We start from the raw sequence: 22,084 nt of genomic DNA on the forward strand, positions 1-22,084 counted from the left end.
ACCACTGCCACCACAGCCCGTTGTGTCCCGTTGGGGAACGTGGCTCTCAGCAGCACTGTACTATGCAGATAATTTTGAAAGCATTGTTCAGGTCATCGATTCGCTCGACGAGATTGAAGCCGCTTCAATCACGTCTGCAAAAAAAAAGCACTGAAGTCACAGTTTGCTGTACAACAACTAAGTTACATTAAAGCAAACTTTTCTCATCTGCCTCAAGCCATCACTGAATTGGAGAAGAAGTCTCTTCTACTAACAGAACCTCTTCAAATTCTTTAAGAAGTGAAAGTGAAAAAAGTACCTGGGGAAGTTGGAACAAACATTGCGGACAAGTTGGATTGATTGATTGAAAGGGTTTATATGAGCGCGTCGACATCGAGGTCTTTTGCACCCTTCTCTGACAAGAAAAATGAAGTACCCAAGAAAAAAAGCATAGTATCATAGAGATAATAAAGTAAAAGCAAAGTCTGGAGTACGTAAAAGGTGTTCGGTCATTTATGAATTAAAATGTCATAGCATTCAAGAAATGTGCAAACTCGATACACAGACACAAGGACTGGTTAGTACACAACAGCATGTTAATCTTCTCTGCCGGGGCAGCTTGGCAATAGGTGCACACACGTGGGGCAGCCCATAATTAGTAATGAATATGACAGTGCAGTAAAGAAGATAAAAGCAAGGAAATGCTATGACAAGCATAAAACCACCATGAAAAAACACAAACGGTAGATAAAAGCAGAAATAAATTAATTAAAAGAAATGTGAGAAATGCACTCACAAATCACGCAAGACGTGCAAAAGCTGCAAGTAGGTGAAAACTCGCTGGATCATCTGGACATCGTCTCCAAGCAAGGTAGACAGATCAGCTGGTAAGCCAAGGCGGGCTCGCTCAGGAGCAAGAGGAACACATTCCACAAGAAGGTGGCGGATGGACAGGAATGCACCACACTGGGTGCAGTAAGGCGGGTTCTGACGACGTAACAGGTAGCCATGGGTCAGATGGCTGTGCCCGATACGTAATCGTGCCAATCGTCGTTCTTCCAGTCTTGAAGGACGAGAACTCGTGGCCCAAACACCAAGTCGCGGCTTGACAGCATGCAATTTATTCTGAAGGTGTTTATCCCAGTTTGTTTGCCAGCGCTGAAGGAGAAGACGGTTGATTACAGGGCGAATATCAGAGCTGGGAAGCAGTGACGGATACTCAGGTCCTGTAAGGGCAGCTTCTTTGGCAACACGGTCAGCACGCTCGTTTCCTGGAATACCAGCATGGCCAGGCACCCAACAAAATTGGACATCGCAACCTGCAAGTCGTAAGGAATGGCAAGAGAGTAGAATTTGCTGAACTATAGGGTGCACAGTTGACACATCCGTGAGACTTTGTAAAGCGCTGCTGGAGTCAGAGCACAGGAGAACATGTCGGAGATGGCGTCGACGAATATAATGCAGAGTCTCCAGAATAGCAACCAATTCAGCAGTGAATACAGTGGAAGTAAGATGGAGCTTCAAGCCAGCGCTATGATCGTCCGTGACGAAGGCACAGCCAACAGAATCTTCATGCTTCGAACCATTCGTGTAGAAGACAGCGTAGGTACGGTACGCATCCAGAAAAGAGAAGAACTCCTTACAAAATTGTTGATTGCTGGTAACAGACTTCTTAAATTGCGTTAGATGAAAGCTGACAACTGGTGGAAGAACTGTCCATGGAGGAATGGGCAGGAGGCCCAATGGATAGATGGCAGGGACATCGAGTCCAAGAGAAGCACCAAGGTCTATAGCACGAATGCCAAAAGGCCGGGTAGCAGTAGGTCGTGCTTGATATCTGTCATAGCGAGCACCAGCCTCAAGGGCAAAGGCCGAAGGATGGTCAGGTACGGCACGGATATGAATGTAATAGCGCAGGAGCAGGCAGTCCCGACGGTGGGAAAGAGATGGTTCATGAACCTCGACATAGAGACTAGCAATAGGGCTAGTTCGGAAAGCTCCAAGCGCCAAACGAAGGCCAAGATGATGAACAGAATCCAGATGACGTAGGATGGAAGGTCGAGCAGAACCATATGCAACACAGCCATAATCCAATTGGGAGCGGATGAGGCTACGATATAGACGCAACATCACCACACGGTCAGCACCCCACGAAAGATGGGACACCAAACGTAGTAAGTTCATGGAGCGGAGACAGCGGTACTTCAGGTCTCGAACGTGAACAGCCCAGGTAAGTCGTCGGTCGAACTCCAAGCCCAGAAAACGAACATGATCCACATAGGACAATCAAGAACAGCCAAGGAACAGCTCAGGATCATAGGCACAGTGATGAAGGCGACAAAAATGTACGCAGTGTGTTTTGGTGAGAGAAAAGCTGAAACCAGTAGTGGTAGACCATCGGTGAAGGCGGTTGAGCGCTAACTGCAACTGGCGAGTAACTGTACGAAGATCACGTGAGCGACAGTAGATAGTAAAGCAATCCACATAAAGCAGCCCATGAACAGAAGGGGAGAGCTGCGACATCACACTGTTTACTGCAACAGCAAACAATGTGACACTCAACACACTACCCTGTGGAACGCCATTCTCTTGTGGAAACGGAGCAGAGAGAGTAGTTCCAAGCTTGACTCTAAAAGAATGTTGTTGGAGAAAATTCTGGATGAAGAGAGCCAAGTGGCCACGTAAGCCCCAGAGATGGAGTTGCCTCAAAATGCCATATTGCCAAGCGGTGTCATAGGCCTTTTCAAGGTCAAAGAAGATGGCTATCAGATGTTCTTGATGACGAAATGCATCCTGAATAGCACTTTCAAGATGCGCCAAATGATCAGTAGTGGAACGGAAGCGCCGAAAGCCACACTGAAGATTGGAAATGAGGCCATGGTGTTCAAGAAACCAGACTAAGCGGGTATTGATCATCTTCTCCAAAAGTTTACACAGACAGCTAGTCAAGGCGATCGGGCGGTAGCTTCCACTGGACGTGGCAGGTTTAGCAGGCTTCAAAATAGGAATAATGTATGCTTCACGCCAGGCATCGGGGAAGGAGTCTTCAAGCCAGATGCGATTGTACAGGTCAAGAAGATGTTGCTTGCCATCGTCAGGCAGGTGCCGGAGCATAGCATAACAGATGCCATCAGGACCAGGTGCCGTGTCCTTCGTAGAATCCAAAACAGCAGCAAGTTCAGCAGTAGTAAAAGGCAGATTATAAGCTTCAGCGGTTGCAGAGCGGAACTGAAGTGGCGTACGTTCGGTGCGTTGTTTATAAGTGAGGAATCCAGCTGAGTAGTGAGTACAACTGGATACATCCTCAAATTGACGACCTAATGCAGCAGCAATTCTGTCCTGATCAGTGACCATTACACCATCGATAATAAGGGATGGAACCGCAACGGAGGAAACATGTCCCTGTAGACGACGAATTTGCGACCAGACCGCTGTCATGAAGCTGCCAGCAGTAAGAGAAGAAACATAAGTGCGCCAGCTATGACGCTTAGCTTGCTTAATCAGGTAGCGGGCTCGAGCACGAAAAAGACGAAATTGAGCCGTTATCAGCTGTAGGAGCACGATGAAAAGTACGTAGTGCTTGACGTCGGGCCAGAATAGCGTCACGAATCTCCTCAGACCACCAGGGAACGGTGCGTTTACACCGGGAACCAGCATAGATAGGAATAGAGTCGTGTGCAGCTGCCAGGATACTCTGCTGAAAGGCCTCACAATGACCATCAACAGTAAAACGAGGTTCTAAAGTGAAATGAAAAGTGGCGGAAAAATGATCCCAGTCTGCTCGACGTAGATTGTAGGCAGTGAACGGAACAGAATGGATGAGCGGAAGATCATGCACAAGAATAGGAAAGTGGTCACTGCCACAGAGATCATCATGCACGCGCCAAGTAAGATGGGCACCAAGTTGAGGACTGCAAATGGAGAGGTCCAAATGAGAGTAGGTACCAGTAACAGTAGTAAAATGTGTGGGACTGCCATCATTGAGGAGCAATGAGTTTGTGTTGTCAAGGAAAGTGGCAATCTCTTGACCTCGCAGCTCAGTACGAGGAGAGCCCCACAGTGCATGGTAGGAGTTAAAGTCACCCACAAACAGAAATGGGGATGGAAGCTGTCGGGCAATCTGTTCAAGATCGACAGCAGTAAAGACGTCATGACGCGTAAGGTAGATACAACAAAAAGTAACAGGTTGTCTTAAGAAGACACGAACAGCTATAAGCTGGAAAGCACTATTCACATGGATGAGAGCAGAATGGTAAGCAACAGAGACCCCAATTGCTACACCACCTGCTGCACGACCTGCAGTAAGCTGATCATGACGATATACAGTGTAACCACTGAGTTGCTAGTAGAGGTAAAATGCATTTCCTGAAGACAGAATATGGTAGGATGAAACAATGTCAATAACTGCTTAAATTCCTCGTAGTGAGTAGAATAGCCATTTAAATTCCATTGAAGAAGAGACATGTTCAACAAGCATCGAGAACAAGAAGCGAGGTACTGCGCTTGCCTTTTTCACGGCCTTCCACAAGGGTAAAATCATCGAGCTCCTCCTCCACCATATCATCCATAAGAGACTCGTCATCACTAGGTGGACTACGTGACGTATGCTTCTGTTTCTTCGCCCCAGGTGGGCTAGAAGACTGGGTGCGTGAAGATTTCTTCGATGCCTTGGTAGAAGAAGCAGTGGAAGAGGGAGAGACAGTCTTGGAAGCTTGAGCCTGGAGCTGTTTTTTTCGTTCCTTCTTAGTAAGGGATTTGGTAGGAGGCTGGCTGTTTGACTGCTTCAAAAACTGGGTTATGGAGTGAGGAGGAGCAGACGAGATAGAGCCAGCTGCCGGAGCGGCAGGAGGCTGAGAAGCAGGAATGGGCTTAACAATTCGTGGAGGCGAATGATGTTTCAATGGAAGCTTAGGCTGCGAAGCGGATGATGATCGGTGCTTCGTGCGGGATAGTCCTGGGTTCACAGAAGAAGCAGTGGGACGGGACGCCTTGGAAGAGACTGGCGCACTGGGAACCTCAACGTCAGTTTGGGTAGCAGAATTGACTGTCTGAGTAAATTGTGATCTGCTGGTCTTTAGAAGGGAAGAGAAACCGGTGCCGAAGTTGACTTTTGGCTGTAGCCTTCGTTTAGCCTCAGCGGCGGAGATCTTCTCGATTACCATCAATTCACGGATCTTCTTCTCAGCCATAAAATTAGCACAGTCACGTGACCAAGCTGGGTGGTCACCTTTACAATTAGTGCACTTCGATGGGGCTGGACCATGAGCTGCAGAACTACAATTGCCACAGATGGCAGAGCCATGACAAGAAGGGGCTGAGTGGCCAAAATGTTGGCAATTAAAGCACCGTAAGGGTAGTGGTATATACGGGCGGGCCTTCAAACGGTGGTAAGCAACGTTCAAATGCGTTGGAAGGTCAGGTAGAGCGAAAGTTATGATATAGGAATCCGTGGGCTGTACTGTACCATTTCTCTTCGTAGTAATACGATGGACGTCTGTCACATGGCTATCCATAAGTTCGGCACATATTTCCGCCTCTGGTAACTCTCTTAAATCGAAGCAAGTGATGACTCCTTTGCTAGTGTTTAACTGCCGATGAGGCTCAACCAGAATAGGAACAGGTCCTAACTGCGTACTAGCTAGAAGTAATTGTGATTGTTTGTCTGTTGTCGTTTGAACAAGGAGCGTCCCATTCCGTAATTTACGAATATGTCCAGGAGGAAACGTTCCTGTGGCAATGTGATGAAGTTGACGATGAACTATAAACGGTGACAATTTACTTAATGCTCCAACGGTGTCAGTTGATCTGTCTTTAATAATTAAATATATTGGTGCAAGACCAAGCTTTTCCTCTCTCTCTCTCTCTATCCTGGGTGGGTGGTTAATGCGTAGCCATAACTAAAGAAAGCCCAAAATCCTCTCAGCTTCCCCGTCATGGTTCGAAGCGGCCAACGAGGCTGGCAGGTCCTACCTGCATGACCCTTGTCAGCAAGCTAAGCTGTGACACCAAGTCAAAATGACAAGGAGGCAGAGCCACTTGCACCGCCGACTAATGGGTACTTTTGAGAGGACTCATGTCCCACCGTGTAAGGGGAGGAACCAATGGTTCATTGGAGATTCCCGCACCGCAGACTCCCAGCATTCCCTTTCAGGGCATCACTCCTTCCGGTCCTGCTGGGTGCGCATGCGCTGCACTCCTCCGTCCCACGGCCCCGGGTCCAGCGTCATCCAAGAAAATCCAAAATCAAAACCAGTCCATAGCAAGGTTGTCTTCTACAAAGAGCAGTCCATATCTGAGGCTTATATTGTTAACGACGCTCGATCGCAGGTTTTAAATGCCGGGTGATCGGCCCGGCACAACCCCCAACCTGGAGGACCAGTGGCTGATTGCAGTTCCGAAGAACTGGGCGATGTGGGCGCCACATCGCGGACAAGTTGGAGGCGGTTTTGAAACGCAGTCCTGATTTCACACAGATACAACTAGTGGGCCAAATTCTTCGTGGAGACAATGTCCAAGAAAATTTGCTATGGAATCCCGAGGAATTAGCCAGTATGAAATATGCGCCTCTTACATCGTGTGATGTGGAACGCAGTTTTTCTGCATTCAAGAGAATTTTGTCAGACGACAGGAAAAAGTTCACAACAGAAAATCTTGCCAAATATTTTGTTGTTCAGTGCCATTACAGAGAGTGAAGTGACCACTTTTTGAGCTATAAAAAACATGAAAAGTGCCGGAAAAACAATATTTGAACACTCGTATTTCCTCAGTGTATCGTTAGAAAAGTGAAGTGATATTTGTGGTGTTGTATAAAATTTCAAATATAAGAAAACGGACAAAAACTACTACTATTACTACTACTATAGTACGACAGGCCATACATATGTTAAACTATATTTCAGCTATCAAAAAAAGTCCAAGGTAAGAAGAGTTTTATTAATTTTATTACGCAGAAGACTGGTTAGCATAAAGCTTACTAAATTAAGGTTACCATTTAAGTATGAAATAGCTAACAAAGTGTTTAAAGTGTAGTAATATTCCGTTTTCAGTAATATAACGCTAAAAATCCTAAATCGTGTTTTTAAAAACCTATAAAATCCTAAAATGCACTTTTTAAAACCCTAATTTGAATTTTTTGGGACCTAAAAATCCGAAGCCTAATTATTATTATTATTATTATTATTATTATTATTATTATTATTATTATTATTATTATTATTATTATTATTATTATTATTATTATTATTATTGAAATTTAATATGCAGACCTTTGAAAATATGAGAAAGTTACAACAGCAACAGCCAAGTAGCAATGTGCCTGACAAAAGAAAATCTAGGCTTACTTTGAAATTGGTGAAGATTGACTTCTCAACGCAGCAACCTGACCTTACCTTACCATACAACTCTATACCCCTGGGTGAGCTTTGGCTTCATTCACCAGGCGCCTCCATTTTTCTGTTCTTTGCTTTTTCTTTCCAGTTCTTCACTTTCAATATTCTTAGATCGTTGTTTACATCCTCTTACCATCTTTGTTTTAGTCTACCTCTTCTCCTCGCGGAAAATACCTTTTCATATAGTATCTTCTTTGCTAGTCGTCATCCTTCCATTATCTCTACATGTCTCGTCCAGCGCAGCTGTTGTGTCCTCTTAAGGTTACTTTAAAGAAACAAGTTTCGCCGCTAGATGTCACTACAGTCTTCGTATCTCTCTCATGTATTTTTTACCTTTCACGGAAATTCACGATTTCTCTTATAAATTTCAACCTAGAGACTTCAAATTTTTTAGAGAAGGAACTTCATAATCTATCCAAGGGAACAATCCATGCCGATTTTTTATTTAGCGTTTTCTTTATTGTTGAAATGGCTTGAATGTTGAAATGGATATCCAAACCTTTAACAATGTAACTGTTTCAACAATGAAGAAAATACTAAATAAAAAAATCGGCACAGATTGTTCCCTTGCATAGATTATGAAGTTCCTTCTCTAAAAATTTGAAGTCTCTAGGTTGAAATTTGTAAGAGAAATTGTAAACTTTCGTGAAAGGTAAAAAATACATGTAAGAAATATGAAGACTGTAGTGACATCTAGCGGCAATACTTGTCCCTTTACACCAACCTTAAGAGTCTTCACTAGAGCGAAATTAAACTACCGCTAATTTTAGAGTTTTTCCGTAATATCTTCAAAACAAATAAAAAAAATATTCGAAAAGCAGAAACGTAGTGAACTAGACAATACAATTTTGCATGTGATACTGTTATCACAACTTACCTATCTGCTTTCGGTTTGCAACTGTAGATAGATTTAGCACTTTTTGCGGGTTCTGTAAATAGCGGCATACCAAAAGCAAATAGGTTAATTGTGATAAAGATATAACATGCAAAATCGTATTGTCTAGTTCACTACGTTTCTGTTTTTCGAATACTTTTATTAGTTTTGGAGATATTACAAAAAAACTCTAAAATTAGCGGTAGCTTAATTTCGCTGTAGTGAAGACCCTTAAGATGTTTTCTATTTCTTTGTTGGTGCTACTTCTCCATTCGTTATTTACTCTGATTGGCCCGAAAATCTTTCTTATTATTTTCCTTTTCTAATATTCCTAGTTTTTTCTTCGTTTTCTTTCGATAACGTCCATACTTCTTCGCTGGAAGTGACTATCGGTCTAATTGTCGTTTTGTAAATCTTCAACTTGGTTTGCCTGTAAATATTTTTGTTTTTGAGTATTTGTACATCAGCATGATACGCCTTGTTTCCTGCTAGAATTCTTTCTTTGATTGTAGTTGTCATATTATTCCTGTTATCTATTGTCATTCCTATATATATAAATCTATCTACTTCTTCAAAGTAATCAGAAATATACATTTAAATGTAAGCTGGCGCAGTAGACCTAGGAGTGGTAGAAACTGAAGCAATAACAACAAACTATATTGTTTCTACAACAAAAATTATATTAAGGTATTGCAATAGTTAATTATTTATATTTTATACAGTACTTTGCATACATTTAAGTACGTAACATGTAGGCCAATACATAGGCTACATACTATTGAAATTGGACATATTTTATTATATATTATATTTTATAGGACCTATATAATTTAATTGACTCACTTTCCTTTTGTCAATTAGATTGTAAAATAGGCTAATATTTTAGAAAATGTACGCTTCGCCATTGCCTCCAACCTTAGGAAATAAGATGGGGCACGTGGCTCAGTGGTAAAGCTCTTACCTCTGGTACGTGGATCCCTGGTTCGATCCCATGCTAAGCAAATTTGTAGTGGCTTTGTGTTCGTGGGTACTCCCGTTTCTTCCCACTTTCTCATTCTACCAATTCTTCCATTATCATTCACTTGCTTTAACCATCATTTCCCTTAGCCTAAAGGGCACAATCGTGGGACGTTAAACTCAAAGATTCATTTCATTTTGGGAAATAAGTTTGATGTTAAAGGTGGAAATTCATCAAGAATAAGTGGGTAAATGACGGAAAATCAACCTCACGCTGCAAGTTGGCAAATATACATAATCTTATAATCATACAATTTTCAAGTATAATAAATATATATATAGGGTTTCCTTATCACCCCAGTTGCTTTCAATCGTAATCCAATGGATAAGCGGATAATACGGAAAGGGTTTCCTTATTTAAATAACACGATACAAATATTTTTCTTCACAATTTTCCCCAAAAATAAGATTATGCAATGGTCTGTATTTTCTTTTAGGCTCTTCTAAATGACCTGAAATCTGTAATGTACCATTACAGTTGAAAGTATTGTTAACTTTTTTTTACGCACCCTGTACCTAGTATTTTTTTTTACTTCGATTTCGGTTTAATTACACAATTTATTTATTCTCTTTACTTCAAATTAAATGTAATGAATCGAAAGGTTTCGTTAGTAATCATATTTTAACTGAATAATATATCTATTTATATTTTTTTTAATTGTAAATCCCATTTTTGCATATACAAGTTGAATAGTTACAAGGTTTACCATTCTGACGTCATACCGAAATATATATCCGCCATTGGATATAAATTTTCTTAATTTCAGACCAATGTAGATTTTGGCCAGGTACCTAAATTTTCCCTCACCCCCTCTCACTAGTCCATAGTCACTTTCAGATCCGGTTACATCTGGATTTGCCAAATTTCTATTCGCTTTGTAATTTCCGCGGCTGGTAGACTCCGACCTCATTGGTGGAATTTTCCAATCCCTGTCGTTTTCGGCGCAATGTTATAATAATCAAGGACGCATCTGGACGCACAGCTCGTAACGTGTACTGTCACATTTCAACTGGGAAGGACTAGGATTTTAATAGAATTCAGGTAAAAATCTGATTTAATTTCATAGTTGAAACATTGAAGACTGTTTAGGAGCACAAAAATATGTATTTTCATTAAAGAAACAGTGGATAGTTAAGTGAAATACAGGATTTCGGTTTGCAGGAAGCCATGTTTGCTGCCCAGATTGGATAGACAGTATAGGAAAGTGATTTTTTTTTTTTTATCTTTTCGAATTCAGTTAGGGATTAGGGACAATACGACCTGTTTTGTGTGTTTCGTTCGTGTATCTGGTAAGTGTGATATTTTTTAAAATCAATAACTGCATGTACATGGTAGGTTTCATAGCGGTAATACTAAGTATCATAATGGCAGCTTAAGCTAACAAAAAGGGGCTCCTATTCATTTCCAAATTGAACCAGTTCTAGCGGGGGAATGGGTTAGTTATTGTTTGTTTTAGGGCCATTTCCCCTCTCAGGGGAAGGGTCCCTCAATAAACCTCGTTAAGGTGCCCCCAGGGCATCAATCTTTAGTAATCATTTAGTAAACAGTTGGTCAGGTCAATTGGACCTAGGGTTAACTATTCTCATTTTGCCCCATAAAGTTTAATAGAGCCAACTCTATATACCAACAAGGGAGTACTTTTCCTCAATACGCATGTAATTAAATGGTGCTTGTGTAGTTAGTTTTTATGTGTAGTATTTATAGTGGTGTGTGTAGTTAGTAGTTCTGTGTGAGTGCGTGATTTCTACTATTAGGACAGTGTAGTTCACATGCGTTAGTTTAATACCATTTGTCTAACTCAAAGCACACTAAACGAGAGTAAATATTAGATTTCTGATTCATAAGTACAAGTATATATTTCAGTACACGGTAAATTATGTCTCCACTACAGCGCCATCGTGTCCGTTTTCGCTAATCAGTTGTTTGTTGACATTACGTCATTGCAGGAGTTAGTGATTTAGTTTGTTTGATTTTGGCCCCTTATTTCTAAATTACATCCCGTGGACATGGTTTTCGGTTCAAATGAGTGTACGTTTTGATGAAATAGCATGAGATCTCGTAGTTCTGAAAATTACAGCTCGCTAGGTCAAGTAGTAATCGAAATATCCACTGAAATAAAGAATGCCTATTTTCTTAATAGAAGTAAAGTCCATATTCTGCTACTATTTGTTTCAAAATGTAGTATTAAATTCTCTTTTCCCGTGGCTGTAGAAAATTTCCATTGTTGCTTTAGTTTTATCAGCAAATCAGAAATAAATTAATCGTTGACAATTTAACTTTCAGTAAATACACGTATGATTCTTTTTACTGCGAAGTAAATACGATTTGGGTGCTTCGAAACAAAGAGTCCGTGGTTCGATGAATGTTATCGTGTAGTAGTTTGAGCGTGATAGATTGTGATAATTATATATTTACTAGTGTGTAATATAAATATGTGTATGGCCTGCGTGTAAAATGTATGAAATAGGGTGTCTGTAAAATATTACTTCGCGCGAAAATGAGTAAATAATGAATGAATGTAATGATATATTAATAATATGATATAAAATATGAATGAGATGATATGACACCTGTATTTAAATGGATAGGCCTAGAGTAGGTTATATAGTGAGAATATGAATATGTTTACTAAAAATCTCTCGCGTTTTGACTTCTACACTAGTACATTCATCCAACCGAGTTTACTATTTGGATAGTAAAGTGTAGTTGGGAATTGTATGTTACTTCGCATTTAAGTACCTCATACTAACAGCCCCGGATCTTAAGCCTTTCAACAGATAGGGTAGCATCATGTGGGAATTACTTCTAAAGGTTGACAGAAATGATAATTAAGAAAACTAACTGCTATATCCTGTGATCATCGAAAAGTACAGGTTTGGTCATTTGTACCTGTAACATTCATTGACTTTCCGAGATTTTTTTTTGCTTACCCTATTTATTATGCAGTGCTCATATAACTTAGATCGGACTATCCGATTAAATCAACCGCTACTAAATTATTATTTATGTCCTTCGCGTACCCGGACGTCGACCCATGACCTACTTAAGTATTTTCGTTTATTTTCTCAGTTTAATTAGTTGATGGAAATTAACGACGTCCCAGACTGTGGCATGTCTGCGCAGGGTAGCCATCGGTGATGTTTGGTCATTGAAATCACCGATCCAAAATTTAGTTTATTTAATTTTTTTAAATTTTGGCAAATCATTACTTAGGGATATCTTAGCTATTACTTTTACTCTAGTTTCTTTACTGTCCTTGAACCTTCTTAGTTCTTCTGAGGGGTCGAATATTTTTTTTACTTAGAGATTTCAAAATTGGGGACGCAGTTACCTGGTCTCTTTCCCCTCTCCTTTTATCCTGCTGGTCTGGGCCGGATACGGGGCTCGGATTTCAATCTTACAAGCAAACTCTTGTGGGATTGGGATCTGATGGACACAGACTTGCATCCTTGGCAGCACGACCCCCTCCTAGTTTACGTATTTAAGTAAACCACCCTCTTTCGGCATATGTGAATATTTTTGGCTATGAGTTGTTATATATTTAAATTCGATCACTCTTCTGTGTAGTGAGTAGTACTTTAATCTTTCTCCTTTCGTTGGCGCCGCTTTCTCTCTCTTGTCTCTTTCTTCCTTCTTACTTCGAGATTTTTTTTAAATTTCAACCTTCCTCCCCCCCCCCCCCCCGGTTTTGAAACTCATGAAAACATACAATATTCATATCAATTATTTTGATCGTATGTACTAACTGAGACATCGAGGAATACAATTCGTGGAGGTATTTCAGAACAACTTACTACCGTTTTTCACGATACTCAACCCACCACGGGAGAAACTGACGGGAAGGTACACTATAGTTTCAGATTCCCAGAAACTTACTTGTTATTCATCGATCGTACAAATTATACCCATTGACGACTGATTTCTGGTTTTCTTTCTATTGATTGGTTATATGGTGTATGTATTAGTAGTTTGGGCCCACTAGTTTCGAATAACATTGATTTTTTTTTCTCTGTATATACATCTATATATGTACTTACATATTTTGAAAGTTACGTGCCTGCTCTATTTGTTGTATTTCCACCTCTTATGTCAACTTATTAAATAACACCAATTATTTCTTTATACGCGGATCTTAGTAAATTGAGAATTATTATTAATTATTGGGTTTATACATATACATTTCAATGTTGCAACCTTATGAAAAGAAAAAGAATTTTGTTAGTCAGGGTTTTTGTTTTGTCTTTGAGCCAATAAAATGTGAATATTTATCGAATATAAAAAGGTTATGTAGAATTTAAACGTCGACGATATACTGAGATTGATATTAGAGTGAAATTGATTATATTGAGGAATATGAATAAATATATATATATACTAGTATGTATGTAAAGGGCTCGATATTTACCCTGGTTGTTTTAGGTTGCCATAGATTTTTGACACCCGACACTGACCAACTATTTGTGATATAAAGTATTACCGCGTAAATTGTAATAAATGACAACTTATTGAGTTGTTATTGATGTTTGTGACTATTAAAGTTGAATATCATGTTAAATACTGCATGTAAATAGAACAAGTAGCAGGTCGTAAGAAAAGTAAAAATAACCCTAATCCTTATCCAAATTTATTTTGCGAGATCATAGTGAAATCAGTAAACTACGAAACAATGCGCCCCGCCAACAAATCCTTCTATCAGTAAAATATGAAACAAATCCTCCCCTACGACTGGAAACATAACTATTTGGTTTTCGTCAGTTCAGTGACTACAATCTCTTGACTCCACGATCTATACTGAAAATAAAAATTTAGTGATCTTAAGTTGAACTGATTTTGGTTAATAATTTTGTAATGTGAATACAGGACCTAGATAGGTCCAAAGACATAGCTCCATTTGGATATAGTATAATGGAAATAAGTTCTAAATGCCTGTAACTGGATCCGATGATATTTCTTTTTAATCTGAATAGATTATGAAATTTTATATCAAGTGCGTCAAGTGACGAAATGAGAAATATATATATATATATATATATATATAATACGAAGGAACTAAAATTTTTGTCTGTCGTTAAGACAAACGATTAAATACTCTCATGGACACCAATCATAGTGAATAAAGAGAGTTGAAAAAGGAATTACTATCGACGTGAGAACAAAGACTCATAAAATTGTCGAAATTTCTCCTCTTGGGACAGAGACTCAATAAAATGCTACCAAAGGGGTTTTTGTTTTTAAAGAATGATTAACCAATTATATTTTTTTCTTTCTTTGTTCACAATGATATGTATTCATTGCACTGAATCTTAAATATGTTTAATGTTGACCTTTGAATTTTTTTTTTTAATTTTTGTCTTTCGTCTGTCAAATATTTTTTTTTTAAATGTAATCCAACTTTTAATATCTCTAGAAAGAGAAATGTGTTATTTGATATTATTGAAAGTAGCAGATTTCTGTGCATGCTTATGAAATATTTTTTTTTTCATGTATCAAATTTTTCCTGTTATGTCAAACTAAGTTTTCTTTTATTGAAATGTAATAAATGTCTATAGAAATGTAGTTAGGTTAGTTTAATTCAACTAAATGTAACCTGAAGTATACACTGTCCTGTATGAATGTGACTGTGAGTGAAATGTAGGTTTAGTATTAAGTGAACCGATTGTTTTGATATATATATATGTGTGACTTACTATAGTTAATGGTAGTTGGTAATTAAAGTCTTTGAATGTCAATACTAACTTAATTTAAGTTGGCTCTATGAAGGAAGCAAAAAGGACTGAAGTGACCTGAACGAACGATCATCATGGGAGAACTTGGAGAGTCAGAATCTTCGAGAAACGTGTGTTGCTTTGATTTTTTTTTTTTTTTTTTTGTCGATTCTAACATGCCATCAACTTCGTCGTTTATTTTTCAAATGTTGGATATTAGTCGAGAACTTTCGGAAATATTGAATATACTGTTAAATTAAACTTTCTCATCTATCTCAGAGCTAGACTGGGATAATTCGGTAGTTGGAGTTACATGGATCTAGGTCTGGGAGGTATGGGTTAACATGTGTCTACCTTTGATCACCTTAATACCAAATACTCACCCAATAGCTCTTGAAAATAATCACAATTCGGTAATTATTCACTTTCCTTTACAATATTTCTCAAAAATATCCAGTAACAGTTTCCTTTTTTTTTCTTCTTACTTTCTCTATTTTTCTTCTCTTCTTATCCCAACTTTCTCTTCTCTTCTTTACTTCTTCTTCTCTTTTAATAAAACTGAAAAGGGGGTCGTGACTGGGAATTCTATATATAATAAACACGGTCATGTATTTATTTATTTTATTTTATTTTCTTCAGAAGTCCGATAGAGTTTTCTCATTTCGATCGAACCTAGTATGTTCGAAATTAAGAAATGGATAATATATTCTAATATAATTAGACATAAGCTTATAGCTTCATGAATATCCCCACCAGGGGTGAAGGGTTCCCACTCACGACTTATTCCATGCATCACATATGTTACAGAGTTTTCTTTCCTTTTTTCCCCCCTTTTCTGTTTTAAATCTATCATGACGGAGGGTTGGCCAAATGACCAATGCTTAATTTCATAAAGTATTGTGGTCGGAAATTCAAAATTGAGATGACATCGAACTGTTGTTCCAATTCACAGCAATAATCAATTAATGGGAACACTATCAATAATTTGAGATTGGAAACCTTCATATTCGTATCGGATGACGAAACAAATCATAAAGTAACTGCCAGAGTCAAGATTGATGTCATTTTAAAATGAAATCTTTCAGTTTAACGTTCCACGATAATGTCGTTTATCCCAAGGAAGACGAATGATTAAGACAAGTGGCTAATGATGAAAGAAATTGAGAAATCAAATTGTAGGGCGAAATTGCAGTTCACCGAGAAAACCCACGGATGCGTCCCCTGGTGTCATTCCCACTCACGTGTATGATGTCATAGAACACCTTTATATTTATAACTGATGTTGCACAGAGAATCAGGAAGATCCAAGGACTGAATATATTCTGTGATTTGAAATATTTGTCTAAGCTGAAGGTTAATATCCTTGACTTCTTTGATGCATGAAAATCTCTGCTTCGACTTCAGGCATGGATGTTAACATAGTAGCATAAGATATTTGAAGATCCACTTCAATTGACTTATCGATCCCGGTCTACAAAGCCAAAAACATGTTTGGTTACTGGTTTATTTCTACAGGTTGCTTTGTCTCAAAGGACAGAGTCGGCCAGAAGCCTTATTTTTTGGGTTGGTATCTTGTATTTGAAAACCGACCCGTTTGTTTCACTGATGGTCCGGTAGTTGCTGTGAACGAGGTGTACCTTCTGAGTCAGTTCTTAAAATCTTATGCCTGGTTACATATTTTCCCCAAATGCAACCTACACGTGCTATTGGATCTGGGTGAAGTATTTAGTACTTCAGCGTGTACGTGGTGCATCTGCACGAGTTTGAACGACATATGCTAGGCAGGGCCAGAACTTAGGTCCCCAAACTCCTGCTGTGGCCATACAGTAGGGTTCGGTATCTTGGTGCGTCAGCACCAAGGATGAACTGAGCTTTCCTTATGCTATAGACGCCAAAACGGCAGGCGCTAGTAGATTCCTCTCGCAATGGGACTCTTGTCACCAGTAGATACAACTGGGAGATACACTGGCTGCAACTTCTCGCTAAATGGACGTGTCCCATTATTCTGCAGAGCTTAGAGCCAGAAATAACGCTACTACAAGTTGATGGATGCTCTAACTATATATCCCTCAGTTGAACGTCCATTATTTGAAGCATTCCATCGAATAACACTGTATGGCTCATTTCAGTGAAAAGCGAAGAAATTCTATGGTGTATTCGTGGACTACATCATTGTTACTCTCATATACCAGTTTGCCTGCACATTGGTGCCAACATTTGGGCAATGGAAAAACAAAAATATCAATGTAAAATGTCAGTTGTGATCCGTAAAAAAACGGTTTTTTTTCTGTGAAGTTTTTTTCAATAAAAAACATCGTTCTTTTTCATGTTTTTTTTTCAAATGTCTGTTTTTTTTCTGGCAGCTATTATTTATTGATTTATCTTGAAGATTATTGAAATAATCAATAGAACTTGAATCGAAGCCCTCGTAACTTACAAATCGTTTCTTTCCTTGTACCTATACGAGCAAAATCGTGTGATTATTCCATTCGGACCCAGATCATTTTTGGCGTTTTCCTACTTTGTCAATTAGTGACTTATTGCTCAAAAACCATTAACCCTATTGATATGGTTAAGACCTTGTTTTTTAGAAAAGGAATGTGGCTATTTTTTGGTGTACATTACATTGCAGTGTTGCGAGCGGGTGGGAAATTACTGAGGGAAATGTAGGGGTGAAAATTTACAAAAAATCCCTAACCGAATTTCAAGATTTTTGTATCTAGCACCACTGATGCCATATGGGTCTAAGTCACCTAAAAAAAATTCTTTGGTGCGTTGACAAGGTACAGTGAAAACCTAAAGTCGCTGGCTTCCATTCAAAGAGAGAAAGAAAAAATTCTCTGTTTCCATACACATGAAATGTTGACACTTTTTACGCCTCAGAAGCAAAAACCAACAGATATGCCGGGGCTATTGCTTCTCTAATTATCCTATTGAAACTTTTTATGGTGCGTTCTGTAGGCTAAAGAGAAGGCTTTCAGGTAGTGGTACATTTGTTGCAACGTAGCGAGCAAGAGGGAAATAATAGAGGGGAAAGGGAAATTTGCCAAATTTTTTACTTAAAATCAGGAATTAATTGTTTTGGCTGGAAACACTGTCATAAAACAGACGTAAAGTATCTGAAAGTAAACCTTCGTACCCCAAGAATATTTCCTACAAGTATCATGGCGATATCTAACAAAGTAAGCATGATTTTTTTTAAAAAAATCTCATTCTACCTCAGAAATTCACAATTTCCTTAACATTTACAGAACATAGTTTATTATAACCCTTAACTGTACTTCTCCTAATTATTCTACCGAAACTTTTTATGATGTGCTGTGTAGGCCAAAGACGAGGCTTTCAGACAGTGGTACGTTTGTTCGAATGTAGCCAACAAGAGGGAAATAATAGAGACAAAATGGGATTTTTTCACAAAATGTCTCCCTAAAATCGGAAATTAAAATTTTCTGTAGCTGGCAACAGTGCTAGCAGACACACACAAACTATCTTAAAAGAAGCTTTGGTATCCCTATAATATACCCTACAAGTATTGTGACAATATCTAATAAAGTAAGCAGGTCATTAAAAAAATATTTCAGTCTACCTAAAAAAAATCACAGTTATCTTTCCACTTAGAGAACAAGATCTACTGTAAACCTTAACTGTACTTCCCCTAACTATCCAATTGAAACTTTCTATAGTGCGTTGTGAAGGGTAAAGACAAGACTTTCAGATACTGGCACTTTTGTTTCTATGTAGCCAACAAGAGGGATATAATAGACAAAACACGTAACTTTCCCCTAACATATTGAATTAAAATTTTCCGTAGGTGGCAATACTGCTACCAGACAGACAAAAACTATCTTAAAATAAACACTGGTACATTACTAATATATCCTACAAGTATCATGGCGATATTTAAGAAACAATGCTTTTAATTACCAAAAATATATTTCGATGAAGAGAAAAGTAGGGGAAAATCAAGAGTTAGAACCTTAATCCGAATTTTTCGTGCGTCCCCTAATTACCCCACTGTAACGATATGTACCCGAGTTTGTTCAGTAAGAACAAATGTTCGACTGACGTAAGTTGACTTGCATTCGAACGTATAGGTACGGTTTATAACAAAAATTTCGAATTTTTTGCCCAAATTTAAGGAGGTTTTAATTTCCGTAGTTGGCAACACTGCGCGCAAGCCCGTCCAATTGATGTCAACAATTAGGTATCCATCGGACGTATCTACCTGATAAGTCTTAAGGAGGTCTCTCTACAACGAATGAAGCTACAGGGGAAAAGTAATAAAGAAAATTCGAAAATTCTCGAATTTTTGACTGGGGTGAAATTTGAGAGGGAAATTCGACACACAGAAGAAAAAGAAACTAAAATGATAAACTATGGACCAACCATTTGGCAAGAAATATATATATACCGATATCTTAATTAGTGACCATACAGGAGCGGATTAAAAAATTGACATATCCGTATGTGCCACTGGGTCCGAAAGGGTTACGAGTGTACATTTAATTACATTTTTGACTACTAACTTGTGTTGTTGTATTAATTATAGTCTTGACTAATAATAATATCGTTGTTGTAAACAATCACAATCTCTCCTTTTTACATCTTAGTTCCAATACTGATGCTGAGAAATGCAGGGTGTTTCAAAATGAATATCGAGGAACTAAGTCTTCGCAGTACTTATTACATTTTACGCACAATTATAAACAATACATCAAATAAAAGAACACCTCAAACAGTTTTTGCTTCAAGTGTTCGATGTGAGCTTCATTCGTCACATGGCACACATTGAGTCAATAGGTGAGAAAGGCCCATAAACTTTCCGCCATATGGCACAAAACATTCAATTCACACAGACGGTTGCACTGTAACTACAGATTCAGTCTTTGCAAAGTTAAAACAACAAAGCTTTCTGGTCTCTAGTCTCCATCTTTGCTACTTGCTCTTTCTAACGGCAGACAGGAAACAATGTATGGCATGCGTGTCTTCAAAACTGTTTGAGTTGTTCTTTCATTTGATAATACTTATAATTGTAAGTTAATTGTAATAGATGCTACAAAGTTTCAAAACCCTAATATTCATTTTGAAACACCCTGCATTACTTCAAATTATGCCATCCTATATTCATGTCTTGTATGTACACTCATGTCCAAGATTGTTGCATGTCTATAAATATGTTGTTGTAGGAATATAATTTGATAACGAATCCGCCTGGTATTTCTTATGATGTTAGTATGTGTATAATCGGCAAAGTCATATATGTGGCAAATTTCATGTCAAAACAGCAGTAAATAAGAACAATAAAACGAAAATAAATTTTTTTTCCATTTAGCAACAGTTTCTTTTACTCTTTCTCATTTTCGTATTTATAATTCTTTTCCTTTGAAATTTACCACAAATATACATTTTCCGATTATACACGTAGTATTAAAAGTACCCTGCAAAATCATTATCAAATTATATTCCTACAAGAAGACAGTTATAGATATGCGACAATCATTGTGGACATGAATGTATATATCATCGGGCCGGCCCTAGGCAATTAGTCGCCCGCGCAATAACGTAATTTGCCGCCTAAATCTTTCTCCAGAAAGAACAAATCTTAAAAGTCACGATTTTAAGTATGCTACTCCAGCATGAACAACGAAAGGGAGGGAAACTACACTCGCACTCAGAAAGGCTTAAATACTTACTAGAAATACAATATTGTTGTGTCTGTTTTTTTCTTTAAATATTAATCTATTATGTTAGTGAAAGATAAAGCAAATACATCTGAAAGATGGTAATCCTTTTTATAGAATTCAATATCGAGTTTCAATCTCAACATATCAGTTTGCAATTAAAGTGCAACTAGCTCTTTTACCTTTATTTCTTGATTTTCCTTCTACATCTGTTATTTTTTTTTAAAGTGTTTCCACTTTCCATGATAACTTTCTTATTTGCGACAAAGACAAGAGAAGCTTTCGCATCAGAACTTTGATAACTAACCAAAGGGGACAGGCATTCGAGAATTGAGTTCCTGTATTTGACAACAATCAAGCAATTTATTCTGGGATATATTTTACCATTTGCTTTAGCACTGATCATGTGACTTAAATTAATGCGACCTAAACATAATTTATGAATGTAGTATTCAAATAGGTCAGCTTAGTCAGTGGTGCCCACCCCCCTCATGTCCATGACGCACCCCCTCAATTGTCTATCCGTAGGTGTTCTTCCATGAAAAAAAAAATCTTTTCGATTAATTTGTACACACCCTCAAGCATATTTATATAGATTTTTAACCCCCCCAAATATTTCAATGACGCAATTTGCGTCATAGTCCCCCTTGTGGGCACCCCTGGCTTAGTAAATTTAGCTACCATAATCATGAAGTCTATCTCCAACAAGAAATATTTATTTTAAATAAAACACTTATGACAGATATTGCAGCCCAGTGCAAATGCACGTGTTGCACATATGGTAGAGCCAGCAATGCATATCATATATCTAGTCGACAAATTATTTATATGATATTCAGAAAATATTAGTAGGCAAATTAGTATTAGTTTTTACCTTTAGACAAGTTATTTGCATTTTATACTGTTCGTGATATTATTTTCGTACTTATTAAAGGCCTACTTTCACGAAAAAAAAAAAAAACAAATGTTCATTTATACTTTTTTTCTTCGTTGATATTGGTGAAACAGTACAGAAACACGGATTATTAGTAGGTACGCTACTTATATAAATTGTAAAATATTTATACCGTATCAGTATCTAGTGTTTAATTTATGTTGCATTTTATGGTAATTACACCTACATAAAAATACTTCAGACTTAAATGACGTAAGATACATTACAAATGACAATTTGAAAAAAAACGAAATTTAGAAAAAAAACGAGAGGCAATGTTTTTTTCTAAAAAAAACGTACATTTCTGAAAAAAAAACGAACGGTTTTTTTTCTATTTACAACACTACGTGCAGCACTAGAATCAACAGATAACTCAGTATATTTTAAAATATGCCATTCAGCGTTATTCGGTGAAATGTTTCAATTATAATTCGCACTCGTTTATCTACCTCGCGCTTTTGATCCCCTTCTGACAAGGGAAGGTCCCACAAGTTGTCGCTCAAAA

The 22,084-nt window shown here is 38.1% G+C and overlaps 1 protein-coding gene across 1 annotated transcript; it reads right to left on the reverse strand.

Moving 5' to 3' along the window:
* Positions 1-771: 771 nt before the first annotated feature.
* On the reverse strand, positions 772-2,163 carry LOC145678980 (uncharacterized). The gene has a single exon (XM_081749582.1). It carries the CDS (start codon positions 2,161-2,163, stop codon positions 772-774), a length of 1,392 nt encoding a protein of 463 aa, XP_081605708.1.
* Positions 2,164-22,084: the final 19,921 nt, after the last annotated feature.

Source organism: Thermobia domestica, chromosome 2 (assembly GCF_964235325.1).
Source record: "Thermobia domestica chromosome 2, izTheDome1.hap1.1, whole genome shotgun sequence".
Classification (NCBI taxonomy): Eukaryota; Metazoa; Arthropoda; class Insecta; order Zygentoma; family Lepismatidae; genus Thermobia; species Thermobia domestica.

Excerpts from the sequence above, each read along its gene's own strand:
- LOC145678980 (XM_081749582.1), bottom strand. The coding sequence starts at position 2,163 with ATGAACTTACTACGTTTGGTGTCCCATCTTTCGTGGGGTGCTGACCGT.